The sequence below is a fragment of the Venustampulla echinocandica genome, assembly GCF_003357145.1.
Source record: "Venustampulla echinocandica strain BP 5553 chromosome Unknown scaffold_2, whole genome shotgun sequence".
Taxonomy (NCBI): Eukaryota; Fungi; Ascomycota; class Leotiomycetes; order Helotiales; family Pleuroascaceae; genus Venustampulla; species Venustampulla echinocandica.
Genome location: NW_022474207.1, coordinates 2,572,920 through 2,595,947, shown reverse-complemented (window position 1 = coordinate 2,595,947; position 23,028 = coordinate 2,572,920). Strand labels below are relative to the sequence as shown.

Below are 23,028 nucleotides of genomic sequence, written 5' to 3'. Positions count from 1 at the left end.
CAGAATTGCAGAGCTGCAGCCCTCTTTTTTTCCCACGTCCCGAACCGCTGGCCCATGACGATCGTTCGCAGAATCGCAGGCGCCGTACCTGTACCTGTACCTGTACTTGGTACGGTACAGCAGTGCTACGTACGAAGTGCTATGCACTTCGTACTTACCGTAGTACAAATCTGTACGTACTTCGTACAGAGGAATGAGTTGATAATTGCTTCGTACAGCAAGCTGTCCGAGCGGCGAGGCGGCGGCTGGGCGGACGGGAGTCTCTGAGATGCTTGCTCATCATCAACTCCCGGGTCCATCGCTTCCTTCCACGCGCTGACACGCAGGTACCCGGCCTGGGCCTCTGGGAGCAATGTCTCACTCTCTCACACACACACGCTCTCTCGCCCATCTCCCCGATTGGGCATCTTCGGTCTTCGCTGCAGCGGTCTCCATCGTCTCCGAATCGTCATGTTCAACTTCAGCAGAGCAGTCCCGGGTTTTTGTTTTGTCCAGAGGCGACTGACTGACTGACTGACAGACTGATCGCCCGGTGACCACGCTGCAGAGGGTCACGAGCGGCCGGGAGCGGACAGCAAAGAATGACCCTCCCCCATCCTTCGCTGCTGGCTCCATACGTTCGGTATTACGGCGCACCTGCTGGAGTGATGGAGGACTAGTTGACGGGGTTGCGTGTGCGGCTTGGATGAATTGCTCCACGGGCCCCAAGGCAGGCGTCCAGAAGGCCAGGGACCACGGGAGCGGTGGTTGGGGCCGTTGGGCTCCCTCAGCAACTCGGACGGGGACTGGGACGGGGACGAGGACGGGGACGGGGACTGGAGAGTTGGCAGCTCGGTATGTGCTCCGTACTGTCTGTTCATACGAAGCACAGTCCTGTACAGTGCTGAGTACAGTACCAGTACTTCGTCGGATCGTCCAGTGTTCCGAAGTGCCTGCCAGGCACCCCTCCCTCCCCCGTGTGGATACTCGTAACACGGTCTTTCTGTCCAGTCCAGCCAGTGCGGTCCAGCCAGAACAGAACAGAACAGAACAGAGCAGAGTCAATAGACTCGTCGTCCGTCAGTAGTAGTGTCGAAGTTTGGGGCATGTCAACGTCCACCCTGGTACCTCGGCCCTTTACAGGCATCGAGTCGTATGGCTGCTCGGATTGCTGAAGCCGCGGACCATTGGGCCACTGAGTGACTGAGCAACTACTCTACTAGGCACCCCGTCCCACTGTCCCACCTACCCGCCAAGAAGCAAAACAAAAACAAAAACAAAGACAAAGACACCGACACAACACAGATTGCTCCTCCGTCAGCCCAAAAAAAACCCCCCCAGGGTCGGCGATCGCGGAGGCTAGGCCACACCGTCCTCGTGGCTCGCCGCTGGCGGTGGCCACGCCGCTAGGCCCAGAGGAGGGCTAAACGGGCGGGATTCCGTCAGTGTGCCCCTGGGGTCTTACTCGAGTAGTGATTCCTTGCTACTTTAGACAACTCTAGTAGCGTGAGTAACTCGAGTAGTACTAGGCCCGTCCCAAGTGGGCCAATTCCTGCTTTGCCGTATGGTGGGATTGCCATCCTGCCCGCCTCCGAACCCAACCTGTCGGCGGAGTGGATTTGCGGAACCCTGCTCCCCGCCCCGCTGGGTTTTCTCGAGCAAAAAGAAGCTCTGGTGGCCAAGTTGGCTGCTGCCCTGGGCGGAAACGTTTTTCGGCTTCCCTGCTTGCTTGCCCTGTTCCTGTTTCCTGCTCCTGCTCCTGGTCCGCCTCTGCCTCTCTCTGCCTCTCTGCCTTTGCCTGTGCTTGCTGTGAGCGAACCGAAGAACGTGAAAAAAACATCCCATGGATGTGACTGGCTGCAGCGGACCATTTCTGATTTAGCCCACGAAAAATCCCACCAGACCCAACGCCCAGCACCACCACCACCACCACCGCCATCACCTCTTTCCTCCGACCTACATACGTGGACCGTCGACACTCACACACGCCCTCACAGTCCAGCAGACTACCACCACGTATGACCGACAACCAGCAATCCCATCTCAACCATCTCATACAAGAACACCCCCATACACCAATATGTCGCCAATCTCTGCATAACCCCGGAAACGATTCCACCCCCAGATCAACGCATACGCGACAACCGATTGCTCAGAAAGAAACGATGACTCCAAAACTAAAACCGCTTTTATTGCCACAGTTGGTGGAGGAACGGAGAAAGAGGGAAAGCAGCATTTTGGATGCGGAGATGGACCTCTCGAATTCCTCGTTCTATTCCCAGTCCTCATCAATCTCGGATTTCCCATCGCCTATCACGCCCACATTCTCAGGCCGCGGCCATATGAGATATTCAAGTTCCGCCTCCTCGATCGATTCAACCTTCCATTCTTGCGTGGTGGACTGCCCATCATCGCCCACGTTCGTTGCCACAAAAACAGGCAAGCGGTCATTACCAGACGTGAAAGAAGAGCCGCAGGAGCGTGAGGGAGATTTTGATATGTTAGACGAGGACGAACTTTATGACTGTTTGTGTAAGTCGTGCAATGCGGGGTCTGGCAAATATAACTTGGAAGCAATAGAGCTAATGCCTGCAATAATAGGCGATAACCATGAATGCTTGCACCGCGCTGCTTCGACGGCTCAAAGTTTTGAGCAGTTGTCGACACAGCAGACCATGAATTACGATCTAGTTGAGGGTTTTATGAGCGAGGGTGATTCCATCCTGAGTCCTCGTAAAAGACAGAGAGCGAACGAGTTCTCGCTCACTGGTCTTGCTGGCCGCTTTGGAACCAGGTTACCTTCGTTCTCTCGGAAATGGCGTTTGAGGAAAGACACGAGCTCGGCTTCGGCTATAGTTGAAACGCAGCGAGATCGAGCCGTGTCACGCGCCGCGTCGAGTCGGTCGTCTTCGATATCAAATCCTCCGCGACAAGTAATGGATATGTCGTCGGAGCCGCAAATGCCTCCAACTCCCGCCAGAAGTATCTTTGGTAGTCGCGAAGATGTTTCGCCCGCTATCCCGATTGATATTGAGAAGGCGAACGACGATATTTTAGAGCGCGAAGAAAAATTCGCCACTACTCCATTACTACCACCGCTCATGACCGATGCATTAACCAAGGAGGTTGCCATGCAATCGCCATTACAGTCACCATCTGTCGCCGAACCTCATGATCCATTATCCGGGACGATAACACCGGTCGATGGTATCACCACACCTCAATTGCCAGGCATTCCCTCCCCGGCTCTTAGCACGAAGCCATCGATATCTTCCTTCCACCGCAGCACGATTAGTCGACCTGGACACCTGATCCCTACTTCAGACTCTCCATCCATCATCATTGCAGACCCCAATGATGAATGGGCAAATAAGCTTGGACATGCTAATTTCACCATCTACCCGGAACCCTATACGCCAGAAAGCTTCGATCTCGAGGCTTGCCGGCAACTTCGCTCAAACTGGGATTTAGCGCGGTGCAACTATACGAAGCATCTAGTCCGAACAGGTGAACACTACGGTGTCACCTCGAAGACCTACCAGCTAACCGAGGAGAAATGGCAGTCAGTTGATGGAATATGGCGCAAATACAACGAAATCACCATTACCAATACCGTCGAGAGCGGTGGCGATGCCTTCGCCACGCTAAAGCACAACCCGCTTGGGGACGCCAGCAGCAACAATATAATGACTCGCATTCCCTCGCTAAATGACCCAAGAAGTCAAGGGCGGTTTCCAGAACTTGGTGATGAAGATATCGTCGGGCCCATGGTGCAAGCCGCCGCTCAAATTCAACGGAGTCCCAGCAAGAAGACGAAACTCATCAAATTCTTCACGGAGAAGTTTCCTGCCGGCCTAGGACGACCTTGAAGCCATCGTTCCCAGTTCGAGTGCCCATTGCGGGTTTAGATACGCCCGCCTCGCGGCCTAGCTGCTTTCACGGCTGACTTACTAATGCACGATTCTTTTGTTAATGTTTTTTTTTTCCCAATGATGTTATTATAACGGCCTAGCTACCTTTTGCCTTTGCTGCAAACATTCGATACCCCACGCTCCTTAAAAAGCTACGCTCGTTCTATCAGAGCTTTGTTTCTTTCCTTTGCTGTTTATTACCCCATTTGGCGTGGTTTAATTGTTTCTTGATGATGTCAATACCAAAGCTTATTGTATCCTCTTTATGTCTTAACTTTTTTTTGGGCGGGGCGCGCGGGACCTGGTCGCTCTAGATAGGCTGGCTGGGGAAAATCAATTAGAAAGGAAGGCTCTGGAAAATAAAGCTGCATATGCAAAATGCAGCTTTTGAGCGGGAATCGGGATTTAAAGGAAAGAAGATGGAGACACAGGAATGGCGCATATTATTTCGGGCCAATTTTGCTCCTGAAAAAAAGCATATATCCCTAGGGAATGCCCCCGTGTGGCAAGCTTTTTTGGTTTATTCTTTTTCAAATGCCAGCTCGTCTGGTTATTTTTTTTGGGGGGGCGCTGCGGTGGAAATGGAATGGAGGGGAAGTGGTATATAAGGTTTCAATGGCGGCTATTACCTTCAAATCCTGCTGGATTCGTTTGGGAGGGCGCAGTCTTCGGTGCTATATTAGGAAAGGGGGGGAGAAGTGCGAGCTGGAGAAGGGAAGCTATGTGGAATGGAAAGCACCGAAATCAAAATAAGAATAAAAAAACAAGAACAAAAATAATATAAAATTTCAAGATAAATCATGATTCCAATCTTTCATGTGATTATTGTAGAGGGAGGGTCTCTTGCAGGAAAGAGTGTTTGTTCTGCTCGTAATATCCTAGTCCTGTTCATCTCATCCCCCTGGTGCTAAAACGGGAGGTATTGGGGCTAGTAGAAACGACTGTGAAATCTAACGAATACCCTATGCCCTGGCGGCTTATGAGTAGTCTATGATGTATGAAAGCTATTGGTGATAGCGTATGGATTAAGAGGTAGTTTGTGCTGTTATTGATCATGTTTTAAGCGTAATTCAGTAGACGGTAGGGTCCAAATTTGGTAGCTAACTGTGTAATTATCTATCGTTATTTTTCATGGACATGGACCTATTTTTTCATATGTTCAGTTCATCCTAGATGGCCAAATTTACTTGAGGAAATCGATAAGCTTCGGAAGAATTATAAAGTGGAATGCTATTACAATGATTGTCTACTCTTGTGGATATATTGAATATTTGGTACTCCTGTTAAGGGCTTCCCTTCTTCGACTCACCACATGACATAGTGAACTAGAAGATATTGGCTTTATCGTGACTCTCAGGGGGAGATGGAAATTGTTACTTTTTGTCTTGAAGAAACGCTGTGCAACGAAGCTCGTGTTTTTGTAATTACCAAATATAGTATATGATGACACGGATATCATATCTATAAACAGAGCGAAATAAACAGCAACAGCAATTTATATAGCGAGCAAGACTTCTCACTTCGTAATTGGCTCTCCATTCGCGGCAATCAAAGACTCCTCTGTCCTAATAGGACCCTCACCCACCTGCGTCAAAATAACCCTCGACACACCATCCTTCAATACCTGCACCGCCCTCGCATCCAAGTTATCACTCGCCTGCTCCTTAATATCCCGTCCTTGCCAGCCATCCAAATTCCCTAACGCACTCTTCAACACACCCGCCACAGCCTCCGTATTCTCCTCCTCGTAATAAATAACCGCATTAGGTCCAGCATCAAAAGTATAAGCAGCGATGACCTTCCCCGCCTTGGTGTTGATATCCTCCACAGCCCTAATAGCCGCACGACTCACATCATTGAGATAGAAAATAGGGGGGAAGGTATCGAGGCAAGTAGCATGGAAACTATTACTCTCCATCATAGTAACCTTTCCAAAAGCCTCGAAATCCTTCTCCTTGATCGCCTTCTCCATCTTCAGCATATGCCTGGGGACCACGACCTCCGCTCTGCGCTGGAAGAGCTCTGACGTGGCGACGGTGATCTGCATGCCCGAGGTACTGCTCACGCCCTTCTTCTCCGCCGACACGACGAGGATCAAGGCGCGCATGGTGGGCCAGTGGGATGCGGGAGCGACCTCCACGGCTACGCTGTCGCTGCCGTCGGCTTTCTCGCCCATCTGCCACGCTACGTAGCCGCCGAATAGGGAGCGGCATGCGCTTCCGCTGCCCTGGCGCGCGATTCTCGATAGCTCTGTAGGGGACGAGGAAAGCTCATATAGGTTTGCTATGGCGCGGACGAGCGCGGCGAAGCCAGCTGCTGAGGAGGCGAGTCCTGCGGCGGTGGGGAAGTTGTTCTCTGACACGATGCGGAGGGGGAGGGGGGAGAGCTTGGGGAGAGATGCGTCGGAGGCCTCGAGCTGCGCGCGCAGAGAGCGAAGCTCGCGGAAACAGGCCTGGGTGCGGGCGCCGGTGACATCTTGAGGGGAGGAGTTGAGGAGGAGGCTGTCTTCGGAGCCAAAGGAAGAGGAGCAGGCGGCGGTTGTGTGCGTGCGGAGGTCGGCTTGGGAGAGGGTTACGGAGACGGAGGAGTTGGTTGGGAGATTCAGCTTGGGATCTCTTTTGCCCCAGTATCTATGCAAATAGTAAGTATTTTGGTTTTTGTGGGCAAAGGGGGTTTGGACGAGTAGTGAGGGGAATAAGGGGGAGGAGGGGCAAAGGGGTACACTTACTTGACCACTGCAATGTTGACTGGAGCAGTGGTGCTGGCTTGGTAGACTTTCTGGTCTGCCATTGTGAAAATACTCCACTATCTTTCCTTTGAATCCCTATGCAAAGAAATATCTGCGACGTGAAGCTTTAGAAATTCCCAATGGTAATGCGCATCAACGTGGGGGATCAAGAGTTACAGAAAGTAAACAATTTGTACCGCAAACTGTATCATAGGCGGTCAGTCGCCAGCCAATCGGGGACGGAATGCCCGCGACCCCCCGATTACGATAGCGACATCTCGGCCGGGATTTTGCAGCGATCTGAAAAAGTTGTCTGGGATGCTCGTTCCTAATAGCATTTCGATAAATACAACCAACATACGTCAACACGCAATGCCGAAAGGAACAGAAGCTGAACCCCAAAGCCCGTCCGCGGAATCCTGCCCCGTCGACCATGCTACGCGGGAAGCATGGCTGAAGTCCAATAAACAATCTCCTCACCCGTTCCCCGGCGCGACAACCGCAGCCAAAGAGGCCAGCCTTGCCGGTCAAGGGAACAGCAAAGATTCTGGTGCCATCGACCAACCCCAATCCCCGGCTCCCGCCAGAGGACTCTTCTCAAGATTCATGTCTCCCAACCCCCCTCCCCCGTCAGAAGCGCCAAAATCCCTCGGTGTTGACCGCGAAATATCCACTATCCCGCGCGCATCACCAGTCAACAATGAAGTCGGGTCAAAGCCCGCCAACAGCGAGAAGGAGAGCGGTGTTAGCGAGAGTGGGAATTGGATATATCCGTCTGAGAAGATGTTCTTCGATGCGATGAAGCGAAAGGGGTATGGTGCTGAGGCGAAGGATATGAGGACTATCGTGCCCATCCATAATGCGGTTAATGAACGGGCGTGGAAGGAGATTAAGGAGTGGGAACGGCCTTGGGGGAGTGAGGAGAAGTATGTCACTGTCGTTTGATTTTATCCTCGATTTTATATACCGTGGAGGGATTGTGCTAATATAGGTGAATGGTATACAGGTGTGGAGGTCCACGATTACTCTCTTTCCTCGGGCTACCGAAGACTTTGAGCCCAAAAGCTAGGTTCAATTCGCTGCTGGGATATACAGCCCCTTTCGATAGGCATGATTGGGTTGTGGATAGGTGTGGAACCAAGATTGACTACATAATTGACTTCTACGTGGGGAGGAATGACGGCGGGAATAACAAGTTGAACTTCTTCCTAGATGTGAGACCTAAGTTGAATTCTTGGGAAGGGTGGAAAATGAGGGCTGGGAAATTGCTGGGCTTGGTATAATGGAAGGTTTGATGTGAACGGACAATCGCCAAAGCGGTCGGCTGAGACCTATGGACGATGGGCCGATGCCAGTGGGTGTGCCTCTTTCAAAGCCGTTCGAACCGCCGCCTGTAGAGCCCTACGGACGGTTAGTGTTGGTGTTTGGTGTATTATATATGTATGGGCATTGGGGGTAATCTCCGCTTTTGTGGGAGTTGTAACAACAGGTGCAAAATGGCTGGATGTATACCATTGTACAATATAGAATACACTTAGACGAGCAGAGCATACGAGGGTTTTGCTCGTTGGTATATATAACAAGCAAATCTACTCACTGATCTTTGGCACTAGCTGAAGAATTGCTCTCCTTCACTTTAATCCTCGTCCCGGACACCGTCTCCATAGCACCAGTTTCAATATCCCACCCAGCCTTCTGAAGCTGTTCAAATATACCGTAGCTACCACACGCCCTCGAAACATGTTGCTTCGAGCGGCGAAGATCCTCCATTAGAGCCTTATCATCCTGCGTGCGAGGAACGCCTCTATACTGTGCATGGGACAAAGCATGCATCCAGGCGCTGAGCTGCGTAGTCACCGTAGCAGTGTCCCTTAGGACAACCATAAAAGTTTTGCGTGGCACATCGAACCACATGATGTACTCATCGTCCTTATACAGTTCGAGGAGTTTTTCGAATTCAGCCAATTGAGTGCTGGTATAGCTTCCGCTGGCCTGATTGGGTTCTCCGAAGAGGTTAAGGATCGTTTGGAGATCGACTCCAATTCTGCAAAAGCCAAGAGCCTTTCCTCCTTGCCATCGCAGAACGCCATCTCTTTCGAAAACTCGCTCCCCGATAGATATTTCTTCTGGTGTGGGGATGCGAATGGGAGCTACCTGATCAGCTATATTCTTCGGTTGTAGCTCTTTATCAATCTGTTCGAAACAGTTTGAGAACACGAGATTAGCACGTTGTCGGTTGAGCGTGCGCATGCTGACTGCTCGGACGGCCAGGTAATTCGTCCCTAGATGAACCGCCAGAAGCGCAATCATCGCGCTCCAGGTTGCCCATTTGGACGAGATATGAGATACCACGAGACTACCAACTAGCATCCCCATGAGAGAGATGATAGTCTCCTGACTAGAATCTTTCTAAATCGAGATCAGCTTTATCCTAGTTCCACAGATCAAAATACTAACGGCATTTAACTCCCCAAGATTTCCCTGTGTTGCAAAATGAGCACTTAGTGAGGCTTTAGAACTACCAGCCGCAACACCACATAGACTCCGCAGGACACTGGAACAACTTAAGAGAACAACCCGCGAGGGCTTCGGTAGTGCTGGTGATAAACAATCGAGGATCATGGCAGAGTCGTTGAATATATCAGCTGCTAGGCGGTACATTTTACACTCAGGCTCGAGTGATGTTCCGAGCCTGTGTGCGAAAAGGATGGTGGCAATCCGTCCCATGCTCTCCTGGAGGACGGAAAGGAGCAGCGCAGCTGTTGGCGATGCCCCTGAGTCACCGACGCCGATTCCTAACATACCGGTTAGCCCTTGAATCTCCAATATCCAAACAAAACCAATGAAAATGTGGCTGTCTGGAATCAAGAAACCAAAAGGTGAGTAGATATATAGCGGGATAGGACGTTGATGATTCTCAGCGCACAACACCCAGACCAGAATCCACATCAACAAACATCCTATCAAAACCACTTACCTTCAAGCACCGCCCTACTAGACAACATCCCCGCAATCGAACTACTAAAAGCCTGCAAAGAATCCTATCAATCATCAAAAGATCAGCCTTCTCTCCCTTCCCCATCTATACCTCACCAACATCCATCACCTACATAAATCTGATACCTAACACAACCGCAATCAGTCCAAAATCCAATAAAATAACGTTCAAAACCAGCAATACGCAAAAGAAAACTCACTCAAGATAATCCCCCGTAACACTATGCGGATACCCCGCGGGCAAGAACGCATTCAACACACTCCTCGCAAAACTATTAGAATTCTTTGGTATCTATATTTATCCCATCCATCCATCCAATTAGCAAAATCCTTTCTTAAATCAAATTCCGATATAAAGTTCTTCTCCAAGTAACAGTTAAAAAGGCCATACATACCACGACATCTATCCTACTACTACTCCCCCTCTTCCCCCCCGCCGGGAATGCTAGGTATGTAGCGACGACATGTTTCGATTCGTCGATTTCTTCGATCTCGATTCTGGCGCTGGGGGGTTGTTTCTTGAGGATTGATTGGGCCATGGTTTATTACATTTCGGGAGTTTATTTATTGGGGTTGGGTCGTGATAGATGGTGATGAGTTGAGGACAACTAGAGGTTGGTTTACTGGCCTGATGGAGGGATGCTAAGCGAGAATACGTAGGATGTGTACTTACCACTGAAACACAATTTATGGCTAGTTCTACGGTGGGAGTGGGAGTGGGAGTGGGAGGAAGAACTCTATACAATTGTACGATCGTTGTAATAATGTCCTTTTAAGGAGATTTATTACTAGTTATGCCGCATATCGGTCTCGAATATCCTTAATATCCCCAGTACTCCTACGTTGTCCATCACCATATCCACACCCACCTCTCTTCATCCAACCCCTCTCTCATCTCAATTCCTCTCATCTCAAGTCACATAAATACATAAGCAACCCAACATTAATCAATCAATTATCTCTCTCTAATTAATCTCTCATCTCTCCTTTCATCCCCCCTCCCCCTCCCCCCTAATAATCTTTTCTTTTTCATCTCTCTGTTCTCTGTCTTGCCTCCAAACGTGTGCCAATGATATTCACAAATAAACTCCACCCCAATTAAGTCCCCTATTCCAAATATATATATATATATATGTACAATAAAACCACTCCAACCCAACTAAAACACTAGCTAGGCTACTCTTTCAAAAGAGAAATTTTTGAAATAACTACATGGTTTAATCGCTGATGCTGATGCTAATGCTCTGCTCTTCTTTTTTCGTATCGTACAAACTACTTTAATTTCAAGTTTTTCATTATTCATTTGTGTTTCCCCTTCCGGTTTTTTTGCTTCATTAATGAGGCTTGTAGGCTTCGAGGTTTGCGGTTTTTTGGTCCCTAGTTAAATAGACCTAGACATATACGCTTAGTTGATTCTTCCTCCACCACCACCCAATAAACTGGGTACAGCTTTCCTCCCAACCCTCTTTCCGGGAACATCCATTCTTGGCACGCCCTGGATAACTCTCGGTTCTCGCATTAGGGTCACATCAAGCTGTGCTGGGATCCTCGATACGATCGATCTATAATCGCCAGGGAACCTGGAGTTAGGTGTTGGTACGGCAGCGCTGCGCCAGAGGTGGTCGGCTTTGTCTTCTAGGAAGGAGGGTCTGGAGGATTTGTGAGAGGTGAAGAAGGATGAGCGGCTACGGGATTTCTTGGCAAGGATAATGCCGTCGAATAGTTGGATGTGGGGTGCGTTGGAGGCGGAGACTTCACGCTCGTGGATGAATTCGTTGAAGGCTGTCCGCAAGTTAGATGTATGTCATTGGAAGGGATTGTAAAAGGAGGTGCATACCTTGGGTCTGTTTCAGCATAGCAATATACTCCTGCTGTTCACCTGGCAAGCTCTTCATAAATCCATCCATGTCAAAGCCGTATAGCTGTCCGCTCTTTTTCTGTTCTCGCGTCGGCCGGCCCAAATGCTTTCTGTACGTGAAGAAAAGACTTGAAAAACAGCGAACGAAGGCTGCGCGTACTCGATCCGCGTGGAAGGCTGATGGGCAGACCAAAGCTAGCTGACCTAGGCATCGGCCATGAGACTTTGTGCTACAGCTCGTGCATTTGTATATTCCATCGCCTTCACTCTTATCATCGCAGATGGAGCAGACGGTTGACATATCATTAGCCTTCCAAGTCATACAATGACCTTCAACCCACACAGTCGTGTCTGTATTGCCAACAGGTTGCATAAGCATGTTAGGCATGATGGTCGAAGCGGCGAGAGTTGATGTGGCGTAGGTCGAAGGAGCATAACCATACATGGACTTCGAATCGATCGATAGGGCCGAGGTAGAAAAGCTGGCAGAATGACCATTGCCGAATGGCACATTAGGTCGGCGCAGAGTGGGCTGTCTTTCAACACCGAAGGACGAACTTCTTCTCCCACTGGCAGTGTTTTCAAAGTGCCCTGATCTCTTCTCCCTCAGAGTTGCCGCAAGAGCGAAACCCGAATCGCTTCGTGAAATGGGCGTGGTTGGCATGGACGGGAAATTGCCCGAAACCGGGGATACAGACGCTGGGGGGCTCCCTTGCGGTGATTTGCTTGTGGAAGGTCTTTCCACTCTAATGTGGTCATTTTTAGACTGCAAAAAGGCATTAAACACCAGTGAACTTTTCGCAAATAGAGGATCAGGCTCGCCAAAAGTCGCCGAGTTCTGACTAACGTGCTTTGCCAGCGAGCTTGGAGGGGCGTTCTGGGTGTAAGCAGCTTCGTTTTCAGATGAGAAGGCATCATATGGAAAAGACTCGACCGCGTAGGGTGGTGGCCCGACTGGGACGCCGCACCTGTTGTGATGAGGCGCTGCGAGCTGTAGCAGGGAAACGAGTTTTCGACGCTGTTGACGCGGTAGCGGGTTAGGTGGTGACGTTGCTTCGATGGCATCCTGATCAAGATCTACCAGAACATAGTCATCGTCTGGAAGCTCTATATTCTCATATCTCCTCTCGATGCCCACAATGTAGGGACAAGGGGCCTCAAGGGCTGAAAGGAGCCTTGCAGGTAGTACTGGAATGAAAATGCTCGCCCACTTCAGGGGATATAACAAACTTGCCAATGCCTTACTTGCGAGATGCAGCATGGCTGTATGTGACGAAAGCAAGATAATCCTTGACTCTGATAGGGCAAACTCGAGCAGAGACACAATATTGGGAATCGAGAGAGCTCGGAAGAGGGCATAGAGATCTGTGTTGCGAGATTCCGGAAGCTCGTTCGCAGCCTCTTTCCTGGCAAATAGCCGCAATTCTCTGATGGCAATCTCGACTTGGGTTTTCGACGATATTGGGCTCAAAGCCTCGGTGCAAAGATTGACAACATATCGCTCTAGAGGCTGCCAGCGTCCCACCTTAGGGGAGCTGGGCGGGACTCTTAAAACCCCCCCATCAGTCATGGGAACGACAACAGCCCTCAGCCACTCTTTCCAGAACCCTGTGAGACTACTATCACGGCCTAGAATTCCGTAAGCTCTGGGGGTCCAGAGTCCAGTCTCGCCATCTGTCAAGCCGTCGATTTTCGAAGCAGCTCCGTGGCGGACGGGCCGCAGCATGTCCGTCATCAATCCGATCTTCTCCTCAACTGAACTTATTTGCTCTTCCAAGGCCTCTCTGGCAGCTGATCCGGACACTGCACCCGGTAACCTTGCCAACAGTTGGGATAGATTTGCACGCTCGGAAGCTAGCCGTTCTCCCAAGCTTGAAGCCAATTCTCTCTCTTCATTAGTCATATGACTCTGTCTCCATATCTCACATCGCTGCTCAACGTTTGCCGCAGCTTCCTGATTTAAGGGCATCCACACTATAACAGTGATGCCATATATTTTTGAGTTGTCATCTCCCGTCATGGCAAATCCATGCCATGTCGATCGAGGTCGCTCATCCGCGGAAACTATATTGATATCGTTGGGGAAGGCGAACATGGGTACATAATCGGGGAATCTTCCTCGTCTCTTTAATTCATCGGTTGCGGTTTTTGGCGGGTATCTATCGAGTAGCACAGGTTCGAAACGACGTTTCAGAGGGTGCATATCGGGATCTGCATTCAAGGGTTCTGGAGGAGGAATGACGGAGTTATAATTACTCAATCGTCTCGACGTTCGGACAGAAGCTGTGAGTATAATAGGTCAGCATGCGCTCCAAGGGATAAACAAGCCCCCCCGGTGAGGAATCCTAGGAGCTGTCACACAGCATATAGATCCTTCTCCGCTTCCAAAAAGTTTAAGAAAAGAATAAAACTCACTTGTCCTCTGCACATTCGATGGCTGCCTCTTCATACTGCTCATATCCCTAAAGCTGATTCTCCTCCGTATGCTCCCTCCTACACTCCTGAGCGGACTCCGCTTGCCGGGTGGGCCATTTGCTTCTGGATCTTCAACCTTCAGCCTCTCCGCTCTCGGATTCGTCATCGGGGGCCGACTCTGGATGGGAGCCCCAGCACTGAAGCTCAGGTCATCCAGGAAGGTTTCCCTCTCACTGGCAAATTTCAGGAGCGCCTTGTCGAAATCAAAATCACCCAGCATGCCACCGCCTGCCCCATTGCCATTCACGTTAGTGGACGGGCCTTTTATAGTAATGCTGCTGCGGTTGCTGCTGGTGTTATCGAATTCGACCGAGTTTCGTGGATCGTTGCCAATCTTGCTGAGTTTATTCCAGGAATTGGTGCGGGAGTGTCGTGCAGTTGCTCTTGGGGTGCCATTTTCCTTCGGTGGCACTGTTGGAGATGTCTCTCCTTCACTGTCCCCTTCTTCTATTGTTGCGTCGACTTGCGGTGAGGGTGGAACGATAGCATTGTTTGAGCTCGAGGGGTTATAGACTGGATCACGGTAGGAAAGCGAATCGATCCCAGCGATCCAGAAGTAATCTGCCAAAGGGGCGGAAGTGGTATCCATTATTGCATAGCACGAGTATGGTACTCGGTGGCGAAAGGTGAGGACTATGTTGCGTTGACCGTTAGTTTGACATCGAGAGATGCCAAGTCATGGACCGCGTCCTCCTCCTCCGCAACCCTTGATTCACGGCACCTGGTTGTAGAAGAGAGCGCCGATCTGTAGGGGGATGTGAAATGCAGGTGTTTCGGCCTGATATCGATATCCACGAGGGGAGCGAAGGTGTTGTCTTTCTGGCAGACTGGCAGATTCAGGAAGCGGGGTGAGGACTTGGTTTCGATTTCGATTTCGATTTGGACGAGCTTTCTAAGGGGTCCCCCAGTTGTTCAAATTCGATCTCGATGTTGGAGAACGCGCCGCCGCAAATAGTTAGCAGCGCCGTAGTACCACAAAACTCCGTACTTGTCGAATGGAGACCAATGGAGCGCCGATGGGGCTGGCAGCGTGATTGGGTTTTGGGCGTTCTAGCGCCACGGTGGGCGATGGCGATGGCGTGGGGTGGAAAAGGCCGGGAAAGCAGAGAGCGGAGAGACGACGACGACTTCGATCTGGCTGGGAACACGAGGGGGATGAGGGCCGGACGGTAGACGCAGAACGCAGAAGTCGTATTTACCTAGGTAGTCTCGTGCTGTCGTAGGATGCGGATGCGGATGGGTGAAGTGGTAATGGAACTGTGGATGGCGGTGATCAATCCTCAAACTCCCCGCCCCAAAGTCCCCGTAATAAAGGCCAGAAGAAAAGCACAAGTACGGATCCGAGGTGCGTGGAGTGAAGATCTTCACCGGTTCGAGAGTCGATCACGGGCAGCAACGACAGCGTCACCGCAACTCCGAATAGGGGACCTCGTATGGTACTACAGAAATAATAATAATAATATCCTCAAGCACCGCGCCTCTTCCTCTTTATCTGGGTTGCTTTCTTCCTTGGATCTTTTCCCCCCCCTGGGCAAGGGCGGCAAGATTATAAAGTTCATCAACTTGAAGGCGGTTACAATTATGGTACCTTTGTACCACAGGTATCTACTGTATGTATTAACCCAGCGTGGGGACGATAATGTAAAGGACCTATTAGTTCAGAGACAAAAGCCCTACCCTAATAACAACGACAACAACAACAACAAAAAAGATATAAAATTTATATTAATAACGGGCTCGCGCATATTATAGGTGCTCGCATGGGGCAGGCGGCGGCGAGACCGGGTAAAGCGAAAGCCACATGTGGTGGATGTTGTACAGGAGTCGCAGAGGAGCTTCTACACGAGATAATAATAAGCTGGCGGTCTGGGCCCCGGGGGCTGCTTCTGGGGGGCCTTCTGGGGGGGCTTGATTAGCAGGTCTCGGGCGGTCGTTTAGGGGCTCTACATCGTACAGTGATGCCCTAACAGCACCCCTAACAACACCCCCTAACCCCCTCTAACAGCCCGGCAAGCCTGCAACCACCCATCCTCCGCCCAGCACCGCACAACCAGCTTGTTTCATGGCGCGTCTCTCCCTTATCTCTTCACGGCGAGCCACATCCTCCGCATAGGCCCAACAAACACATGGCGTCCAACACACATTTCCATGGGTGCTGTACTAGAGGCAAAAACGCCAGCAGACAATCAGTTAGTCAATCAATCCGAGATAATCCCAACCAATCGATATAAATAGGCGCGAGAGCCCGTACGAGGTACGAAGATCCAGGGGTAAATTTGGAGGTTGGCCCACACCCTTCCGGGGCACAAGGCTATATATATATATACTCCGTACATACGAAGTAGAGCCCCCTTGCGTGTACGAGGAGGATACGAACATAGCCTTACATACCTACCTACCTAGGTAGGTACTGTACATACACACAAAAACGTGGGGTTCAGTTTTGTTTGCTCTCCTTCCCCGGATATGAATTGTTTAATTTAAGCCAGCGTCTGATAGATTGAGGATACCACGCCTATTTGCAACTCGGCCTTTGTTGCTGTTTGCTGTTTTGCTCTCGGGGGTTCTGGGGGGGTATGTATATTAATTGGAAGCTTCAAGTAGATCGGCGGTGGTGGGTGGAAGGCGGCTTTTTGTGGAATGTATCCCCCCCTGTGGTTTTCGCTTTACCTCGGAAGACTCCCGAATTACCCTGATGGGTCGGAGTATGGTATGGCGATCCTTAATATGGAGAAGGAAATGTGACATACTCGGGAGAGTATACACAGTACTTTGCCAGGTTATCTCATTTGAGCCACAGAGAAAAAGCTCAAAGGCAGCAAGCACTGCGATAGAAGAAAATAAATCACACAGGGTTAAAAGCAGCTGAACTCTTCTTGTAGCATGAAAAATTCCATATCATAATTTCCTAATAAGTGCAGGCATCGGAACATATCGATCATCTACCTGGACACCGGGGCGGGCGGTGGAGGGCAAAAAAAAAAAGCACCCGCCATACAAATAAAAGCCGCATACGATAACGACCCTCTCTCTCTGAAGAAAAAAAAAGCGACAATCCCGCTATGCAGCCTCGAGGTATGACTACCATTTATAACACCAGACTCCAAGCGGCCAACCGACCGACCATGCATAATCGCTTTCGTTTGTTCTTTTGTTTGCCCGGTTCCCCCCGTTTCGTTTTCTAGTACTCGATATCGAGGTACCGGTACGCAGAAAAGAAATTCGCGAGAGAGATCGTTAAGACCAGGTAGGTAGGTATTTACAAGTCCCCGAGAGAAAAAAAGGGAGGTCCTACAAATACAAACTCTGTGCCGCGACGATATCTCTCCGGATTTTGCTGAGCGATTCCTCAAATTTCGCGGAGAGGTCATCGGAGCCCATGACCTTGCCCGCTTGCGCCATCTGTCTGAGGAGCTCTTCTAGACGGCGGAAGAGACGGATCAGGGATCCTTCGTAAACATCTGTCATTTTGCTGTTGAACAACGTTAGTCATAAAATTCAGAAATCGCATTTCCAAGATTATAAGGGGGACACATACCAGATCTCCGCAAAGGATTTTCCCTGGGCCCAAGCCAATACAACATCCATAAGTTGCCATTTGAAGCCCTCTGCGTACTCTTGCTCGTTGACCTCCAACTTGCTCTCTTGGCTGACTTTGGCAATGATCCTAGCCTGGCCTTGGATGTCTTTGAAGTGTTTTGCTAGTTCCTCCTTGAGAGCCGGCGCCTGGCTCTTCTCTTCGAAGATGAAACAAGAGAGGACTGCGGCGCACATCTCGGGCGAGAGCTCGTTGAAGAACCGGTTAAAGAGGAGTTCAGAGAGTAGCAATTCATGGCCATCGCCTGTTGATATCTCACAGGCAACACGTGCTTTGAGTTGTACTACCTCCTGATCATTAATGAAGCCTAGACGACGGAGGACTCGCTTGCGTGACTTGAGCTCGTCCAATTGCATAACGCTCTGTGCGGCCGTGATCGCCTTCTTCTTCTCCTTGATCTTTTGACCAATATCCATCTTCGTCGCATATTGGTTGTAAAGTTCAGCTAGACGGGGTGAATTGTGAAGCGGGTTGGACAATAGTCGAGACTCGAGGACTTCAATCTTGCGTAGAAGTTTCTTGAAGGAATCATCCGTGATACCCATATTTTCAATGGGATCCAAAGTCGCAATTCCATCTGGGAACCTACGCTTGACTTCTTCAAGGGACTTCCGAACCACATTTCGCTGCTCGACCAGACGTAGATCTTTGGGTAGGAATATGCGGACATGGCCAATAGCTTCAATGCAGTTGAGCATGACAGGAACAACTTCCATCTTGCCTTTCTCTCCCTCGGGGGGTGGATGAATTCCAGGTGGCAGATCCGTGGAGGTTTGCGTAGCGACAAACGAGTCTTCAGCCACCACTAATAGGACGTCAAGTATGTATGACGATTGTGGAGACCAGTTCTCCTGCTCTCCTCTAGGGGCTTGCCGTTTCGTGAACTTTACTACCGCTCCCCATCCGAAATCATGATCGAGGTGTTTGATGTGGACAACTCTTCCAGGTTGCAAGAATTGCAGGCAGTAATTGGGATGGTTGATGACGTCGCGCATGTCCTTGGTATACGAAGTGATTTGTTGCCGGAGATCGTAATAATCCTTTATGGTAGCCTCATCGGCGATCTCCAGACCATCGCGATCCGCCTGCAATTCTTCGAGCTCTCGGTCAAGTTTGGGAACGCCAGCGGTGTGCTGGAATTGGTAGAAGCAGTGCTCCAGCATGAACTCCGGTGATATGCCTTCCACTCGCATTAAGTTAAGAATCATGTTGTAGCCAAGATAGAATGCCGAATTGAGATTATCTTGCTGTCCCCGCACGATCTCCTTGGCAGTTGCAGGTTCCATCTTGTCGTTGATCATCATAATGACGATACCTCTGTCATCAAGACCTCTTCTTCCAGCGCGCCCAGACATTTGAATGAACTCTGAAGGCGTTAGATACCGGCTGGAGACTCCATCGAATTTCTGAACGCTTGTGAACACAACTGTCTTGGCCGGCATATTCAAACCAATTGAGAAAGTCTCCGTGGCGAACAAGACCTTGATCAAGTTCTCTTGGAACAAAATCTCGATGGTCTCTTTTAGAATCGGCAGAAGCCCAGAATGATGAACTCCAATACCCCGTCGAAGTAAAGGAAGAATATGTTGAATTTGTGGCAAAGTCTTATCCTCGTCTGACAGGGACTCGATTGCACTATCAAATACCTTCTGCACCATAGCCTTCTCCGAGTCGTCATTGAAAGCCATCGTGCTCATTTGCAAAGCATACGCCTCACAATCACGTTTGCTGAAGCTGAAGACAATGACAGGATTGTAGTGTTTGAGCATGATCATACGGACAATCTTGTATATGTCGCTGGTGTCCTTATTTCCACCTGTGTTGGTCTTCTTATTCTTTCCTCTGCCTTTTTGTTTGGCATTGGGGTCTGATGGATCCGCTCCCCTCTTCTCTTCAATAGTTGACATGGCTTTTTGGAAATTTTCTTCGCGGAAATTGCCTTGCTCGTCCACAACTAAATGAATGCCATCAGCTCCTGCCGGGAAGAAGTAATGCTGCAAGGGTGTTGGCCGGAAATCGGTGTACACAATATGACAAGGCTGTTGATGTGTCTTCGTAATCCATTCGGCGAATTGCATAGCATTGGGGATAGTGGCAGACAAGAAGACATATCTGACCTTATCCGGTAACAGAATGATGGTTTCTTCCCAGACCACACCCCGAGTCTTGTCTCTCATGTAATGAACCTCGTCGAAGACCACCCAAGCAACCTCGCGCATGATTTCCGAGCCTCGATAAAGCATAGACCTCAAAATCTCAGTCGTCATGACAAGGCAAGTAGCCGTAGGGTTGATTGTGACATCACCAGTCATAAGTCCAACGTCTCCAAACTCAGCGGCAAACTCTCGGTATTTCTGGTTGCTCAATGCCTTGATGGGACTCGTATAGATGACTCTCTGGTTGTTCTTAAGACATTGTGCAATGGCATACTCTGCAACCACAGTCTTGCCAGCACTCGTATGCGCCGATACCAACACGCTCTCATTTCTCTCTATGGAGGCGATAGAGACTTTCTGGAAGGGATCCAACTCGAAGGGCCAGGTGCGCGCTGGCTTCTCGGGCGACTTATGCTGTGAGATCGGAATGTAGTCGTAGTCCGGCGGGAGAGACACTTGATGCTGAATATTGTGCTGAAGAACCAACGCCCCATCATCCTTTGCCTGGAGTCCTGCTGAAGCAACGATCTCTCTTGACGCCTCGGTTTGGAAAGTATCGGTGACCACTGGCTCTGCCTCCTGCTCCATGCGACGTCTCTTGGCATCTTTCTTCTCTACCAAGCTGTTGCTCTCTGGCTCATCCTCCTCTGCGACAGCTTCCCCATCCACCATATCCGTGTCGGGCTCCTGATCCTCTGCGGGCTTCTTAACATCTCCATTGATATTCCGCTTCTTGCTCCTATCCTTCTTCTCTTTCCTGCCCTTCCCGGGTTTCTTTGGTTTGTCCTTCAAGCCAGTTCGAGGCTGGTCATCAAAGACATCGAAAAGCTCGTCCATCCTGCCAGGAGTTTTCCGAGACCGCGGTGAGCCTCTCCAATTTTTCTCTTCGTGGGATTGAAAGACGCGGTGTCGCGGGCGGAAAGGTGACTTTCTTTAAGTTTTTTGTTTCCGCGAGCTCACAAAAATTTAGCGCGGAATTTACCGGGGACCCCTGCAATCTCGAGGTTAGCGTTGTTACCGAGACAAAGCTCGTCTACAATCGAACGACAATTACAACCCTCTCTTCACCAGATAATTCGATCAATCAATTCCTCAAGGTACGTTGCACGCTGCGCCAATTGGAGTCAATTGGAGCTGATGATTGTTTGTAGATGCTATCACGAGCTGCAATCCGCGCTTCCTCCTCGACCTCGATGGTCGCCCGCCGTGGCTTCCACTCTACCCGCACGCAGCTGTCATCACCTCATCATTACCCCGAGGGACCACGATCCAGCATTCCCTTCAACCCGTTGACGAAGTGGTTTGCTCTGAGATACTGGGGATTCATGACTGTTGGATTCTGTGAGTCTTACGCCTGGACGCCTGCCATCCATTTTACTGACTGGCTTTAGCCCTTCCTTTCGGTATCGCAGTCTGGCAGACGAAGAAGAACCAGGGATAGAGGGATAAAGGGGGGAATCACTAGAGGCTGGGCTTGGATGTACAGTTAGGAGCTATTTGTAGAGTTGGGATCTCGAATTGAAAAGTGCCCAATATTACCGTTCCGAGGGATGTTGCCCTGGTGGTCCTATGAAAGGTAATGGAAGGCGCGGAATAACTACAACGCCGTGCAGTGATGCTACTAATGATGCTACTAATACTTACGATGTCAATGCATACTCTGTGTCTGCACTGAATTGAATGCATAGGAGATCAGAATGCTTCCACGATTATAACTTATGATACAAGAACCATCTGCCCCATCCAATTCTCGACCTTTAGCCTAGTATCAAGCGTATGCCTAGCCACAGTATGAAAGTCGAAACAGCCCTCAAACTCCGTTTTTATCGTCATCAACTCCCCAATTCCCTGTTGCATCTGATCCGGATCATTTCCATTGAGGACCTTCGCACTAATCGTCAAGATCCACTTATCCTCCCCATCGAATGGAGTAAGGGATTCGAACGGCGGAAGAGCACCCAGTAAATCCTCTGGCTGTGTGCTTTCTCCCTCTTCAGGAAGCTGGAGATACCGACTCAATTCGAACATGGCGTTGCCGTGGACGAATCGGTAGCATTCATGAATAAATTGGCGGCTGAAACTATATACGGCTGAGATTGATGCCTTGAAAACTTGGGGTAGAGAAATTACCTGTAGCCCAATTGAGACTGCGTGGTTGTAATTAAGTCTCTTTCATTATCGATCTGCAACATCAACCTAGTGTTCACTGGCCGGGTGCCGGCTGGGTCGGGAAGCTCATTCCATCTCAGCGTGCCGGGTCTGATATCCGAGCGTTGACGTCTGTCACGGGGAATCAGTCTTGGACGTTACGAAGAGTTTCGATATTCTAAGCTTCGAATGATTGGCTAGAACCAAGAATACAGTCGGCCTGTTCAACTTACGCCGGGTCATCTAATTTCACATCCTGTCCAGGTTCTTCCGTAGGAGCTTTGCCGAAATCCTTTCCGTCGACCTCATATATCAACGTAATGACATATGATTGTCGGAGAAGCTGCTCATGCAGGCCTCGCCATAAGTTGATCTTTGCCGGGGGTTGGCTCATGATAAACGCAGGGTCAAGGCCTTTCAGGTTAGTGCGGGCCTTTGGGCCCTCGAACATCAACCGACGATACAAGTGATGTTGGGGTTGCATGGCACAATAGCCTTGGAGGATCCGGACGGCTCTGTGAAGGGCATCATTGCCGATGTGTGCTGTGAGAAAGAGCTCGTGCATGATGACGGGTTTGGGGTAGTTGATACTGTGGTTACTCGTTAGCCTCTGGGTAGGAACTGAAGCCGGAGTTTGAGAGCAGGAATTCGAGAGCAGCGCGCTCGTCATAGAGGCCGAATAATCTACGTGGACTGACTATAGGAGGCTGCAAAAAGAGCGCGAAATGACTTACCTAGGCTCTACATCTACGGCTCTAAAAAGATACCACTGCCCAAAAACGATGCAGGTGGGTAAAGCGAATCAGGCTCTCAGGCCCGAAAGAATGTTTGGATGGAGATAAATTAAATGCTGTTATGATTCCCAGTTTATTTTGCCCTTAATCTGCACATACTCGAGTACCGTAGCGCAATACGTCGCAAAGCGGCTCCTTTCCAAACTACAATTAATTGTTGACGTTGCGCAACTCTCGTCAGGTCGTGTCGTCGCTTCAACCCAAACCAACCACCTCGCAAAACGAAGTTCCACGTTCCTGCTTCTGCACCGACCAAGCAACCAACCAGCGACAACCCCGCGTACATCAAAGCACATGTCAAGGAATTGGCCAACCAACCCTGTGGAAACAAACTTTAAAACGCCAATAATGCTATTGAATCATATGGAAACCGTCAAGTTGATA

General features: G+C 50.0%; 8 protein-coding genes across 8 annotated transcripts; 3 read left to right on the top strand and 5 right to left on the bottom strand.

Annotated features, from left to right (window-relative positions):
* Positions 1–352: 352 nt before the first annotated feature.
* On the top strand, positions 353–3,848 carry BP5553_05215 (uncharacterized protein; the record flags this gene model as incomplete). Its single annotated transcript, XM_032013838.1, has 4 exons — positions 353–478; positions 521–1,058; positions 1,882–2,511; positions 2,581–3,848. 4 exons carry the CDS (start codon positions 353–355, stop codon positions 3,846–3,848), a joined length of 2,562 nt encoding a protein of 853 aa, XP_031870438.1.
* A 1,558-nt stretch (positions 3,849–5,406) lies between these two features.
* On the bottom strand, positions 5,407–6,680 carry BP5553_05214 (Diphosphomevalonate decarboxylase; the record flags this gene model as incomplete). Its single annotated transcript, XM_032013837.1, has 2 exons — positions 5,407–6,520; positions 6,619–6,680. 2 exons carry the CDS (start codon positions 6,678–6,680, stop codon positions 5,407–5,409), a joined length of 1,176 nt encoding a protein of 391 aa, XP_031870437.1.
* A 310-nt stretch (positions 6,681–6,990) lies between these two features.
* Positions 6,991–7,563, top strand: BP5553_05213 (uncharacterized protein; the record flags this gene model as incomplete). Its single annotated transcript, XM_032013836.1, has 1 exon — positions 6,991–7,563. One exon carries the CDS (start codon positions 6,991–6,993, stop codon positions 7,561–7,563), a length of 573 nt encoding a protein of 190 aa, XP_031870436.1.
* A 648-nt stretch (positions 7,564–8,211) lies between these two features.
* BP5553_05212 (Uncharacterized protein) lies at positions 8,212–10,154 on the bottom strand (the record flags this gene model as incomplete). Its single annotated transcript, XM_032013835.1, has 4 exons — positions 8,212–9,027; positions 9,076–9,413; positions 9,596–9,659; positions 10,011–10,154. The coding sequence occupies 4 exons, from the start codon at positions 10,152–10,154 to the stop codon at positions 8,212–8,214; spliced, it is 1,362 nt and encodes a 453-aa protein (XP_031870435.1).
* Positions 10,155–11,020: 866 nt separating this feature from the next.
* On the bottom strand, positions 11,021–14,537 carry BP5553_05211 (uncharacterized protein; the record flags this gene model as incomplete). The annotated part of the gene is made up of 3 exons (XM_032013834.1): positions 11,021–11,397; positions 11,453–13,756; positions 13,889–14,537. The coding sequence occupies 3 exons, from the start codon at positions 14,535–14,537 to the stop codon at positions 11,021–11,023; spliced, it is 3,330 nt and encodes a 1,109-aa protein (XP_031870434.1).
* A 2,702-nt stretch (positions 14,538–17,239) lies between these two features.
* On the bottom strand, positions 17,240–20,539 carry BP5553_05210 (uncharacterized protein; the record flags this gene model as incomplete). The annotated part of the gene is made up of 2 exons (XM_032013833.1): positions 17,240–17,420; positions 17,487–20,539. 2 exons carry the CDS (start codon positions 20,537–20,539, stop codon positions 17,240–17,242), a joined length of 3,234 nt encoding a protein of 1,077 aa, XP_031870433.1.
* Positions 20,540–20,895: 356 nt separating this feature from the next.
* Positions 20,896–21,143, top strand: BP5553_05209 (Uncharacterized protein; the record flags this gene model as incomplete). Its single annotated transcript, XM_032013832.1, has 2 exons — positions 20,896–21,043; positions 21,094–21,143. The coding sequence occupies 2 exons, from the start codon at positions 20,896–20,898 to the stop codon at positions 21,141–21,143; spliced, it is 198 nt and encodes a 65-aa protein (XP_031870432.1).
* A 275-nt stretch (positions 21,144–21,418) lies between these two features.
* BP5553_05208 (Uncharacterized protein) lies at positions 21,419–22,415 on the bottom strand (the record flags this gene model as incomplete). Its single annotated transcript, XM_032013831.1, has 3 exons — positions 21,419–21,782; positions 21,833–21,982; positions 22,084–22,415. The coding sequence occupies 3 exons, from the start codon at positions 22,413–22,415 to the stop codon at positions 21,419–21,421; spliced, it is 846 nt and encodes a 281-aa protein (XP_031870431.1).
* Positions 22,416–23,028: the final 613 nt, after the last annotated feature.